Source organism: Trypanosoma equiperdum (genome assembly GCF_001457755.1).
Source record: "Trypanosoma equiperdum strain OVI genome assembly, contig: ctg_1972, whole genome shotgun sequence".
NCBI lineage: Eukaryota > Euglenozoa > Kinetoplastea > Trypanosomatida > Trypanosomatidae > Trypanosoma > Trypanosoma equiperdum.
The window spans coordinates 9,593-11,126 of record NW_027124029.1 but is presented as its reverse complement, the minus strand read 5'-3'; the positions used below and the strand labels follow the sequence as shown (position 1 = coordinate 11,126).

The following is a 1,534-nucleotide window of genomic DNA, read 5'->3' as shown; positions in this document are numbered from 1 at the left end:
CTTTCAAAGAGAGAGTAATGGACATAAGAGTTTTGGCTCTCCCACATATCAAGGCGTAAATTAGCGAAACAAAACCATCAACAAAAGCACTTTTTTCCAATATTTACATGTGTTATGGGCCAGGGGAGTTAAAGCAAACGATATCAGAAACAATCTTACCGCATAACATGTATACAAAAGAACTAGAAACGTCATAGTGTTATTGACTTGATATTTACGCACAGAACAAGAGGTAAAATACAGTGTTTTTGCTGATCGCAAAAGCTGAAATTATAGATATAAAGGTTTTTAATGTTTTTGATAAGTATAGAGGTGACGTCATTAAAAATAAGTGATAATTTTCATAAACTTCCAGGATATACAGGTTAGACTAGATATACATAATTTAGAACGGTCTTCTCAATAAAATTCTAAGCATAGAGACACTGAGAGTAACACGAAACAAAGGCTGGAAACTAGAAAAAATGCAGAAACAACTGAAAAGCGATTCAACAGAGATGCCGCAAGCTAGCAGTGTTAACTCTGCACCACTTATTTGTAAAAAATATGTAAACCAAACTACTACTAAATCGCCATACTTTCAAAAAGCTGTTAGAGATAATCTCCAAAAGCGATGTTTCTAACAGTCAAGGTTTGTTGCCTGGTGATGGAGATAACCTTATGGCTGAGCACCGGGACTGTGACAGCCAACAAGAACCCAATAAAACTTCAAGCCTTTACTGCAATGTGTAAGCTATCAAAGGCGCTCAAAGCTACGCCAGCTAAGGTCGGCCAACCAACAGAGCAAATGCTTACCAAAGCCGCTTCATACGAGGACCTCCTGACATACCTGTACAGCATTAAAAGCCTGGATCCCAACAGATCCCTTAGTTCAGCAGCAGCTATAGCATTTCTGGCAACCCAAAAAGCCGCTGAACGTAGAGTCGGAGCAAAAGACCTCGCACCAAAGGCGACACCCGCCGCAGGCGCTGAGACATACGTAGCTGGGTACATCGACCAAATGACCAGCATTTTCATACAAGCACAGGCATCAACAGATTTATGCATAGCCGCCGGCAGCGGCAACACAGCCATGACAAGCTACGTAGGACTTGAAGGCTGCTTAACAGGTGACGACAGCTTCGACAAAATACCATCGGCAGCCGACGCCGGAGGCAGCGACGTAGAAGAACAACTTGCAGCAGTCGCCGCACTAAACGGCAAGAACTTGCAAGGGAGCACAGGCGAATGCAAACTTACCCAGGCCGACAACACCCACGGTGACTACGGTGGAACAACAGACCAGCCGGCAAACATATACTGGGTCAACAGCATAGTTCGTTTCACGGCATCAGCTTTGGCCGCCTCAGCTTTCCCAAAGGACGCGGCCACGATCAAACAAGTCCCGATCATAAAGGCAGCCCTTGACGCAATAGATGAAGCCAAACTGCCGGAGTTCGTAGAGGACGGCACTGCCACGTTACTAGACAAACTTTCAGACACTAGCAAAACCCAAAAATTTGAAAACTTCGACACGACCCCAAAAGCCGCCGGG

At 44.6% G+C, this 1,534-nt stretch overlaps 1 protein-coding gene across 1 annotated transcript; it reads right to left on the bottom strand.

The window, feature by feature from the left end:
- Window positions 1-708: 708 nt before the first annotated feature.
- On the bottom strand, window positions 709-1,074 carry TEOVI_000593100 (uncharacterized protein; the record flags this gene model as incomplete). The annotated part of the gene is made up of 1 exon (XM_067223802.1): window positions 709-1,074. One exon carries the CDS (start codon window positions 1,072-1,074, stop codon window positions 709-711), a length of 366 nt encoding a protein of 121 aa, XP_067079903.1.
- Window positions 1,075-1,534: the final 460 nt, after the last annotated feature.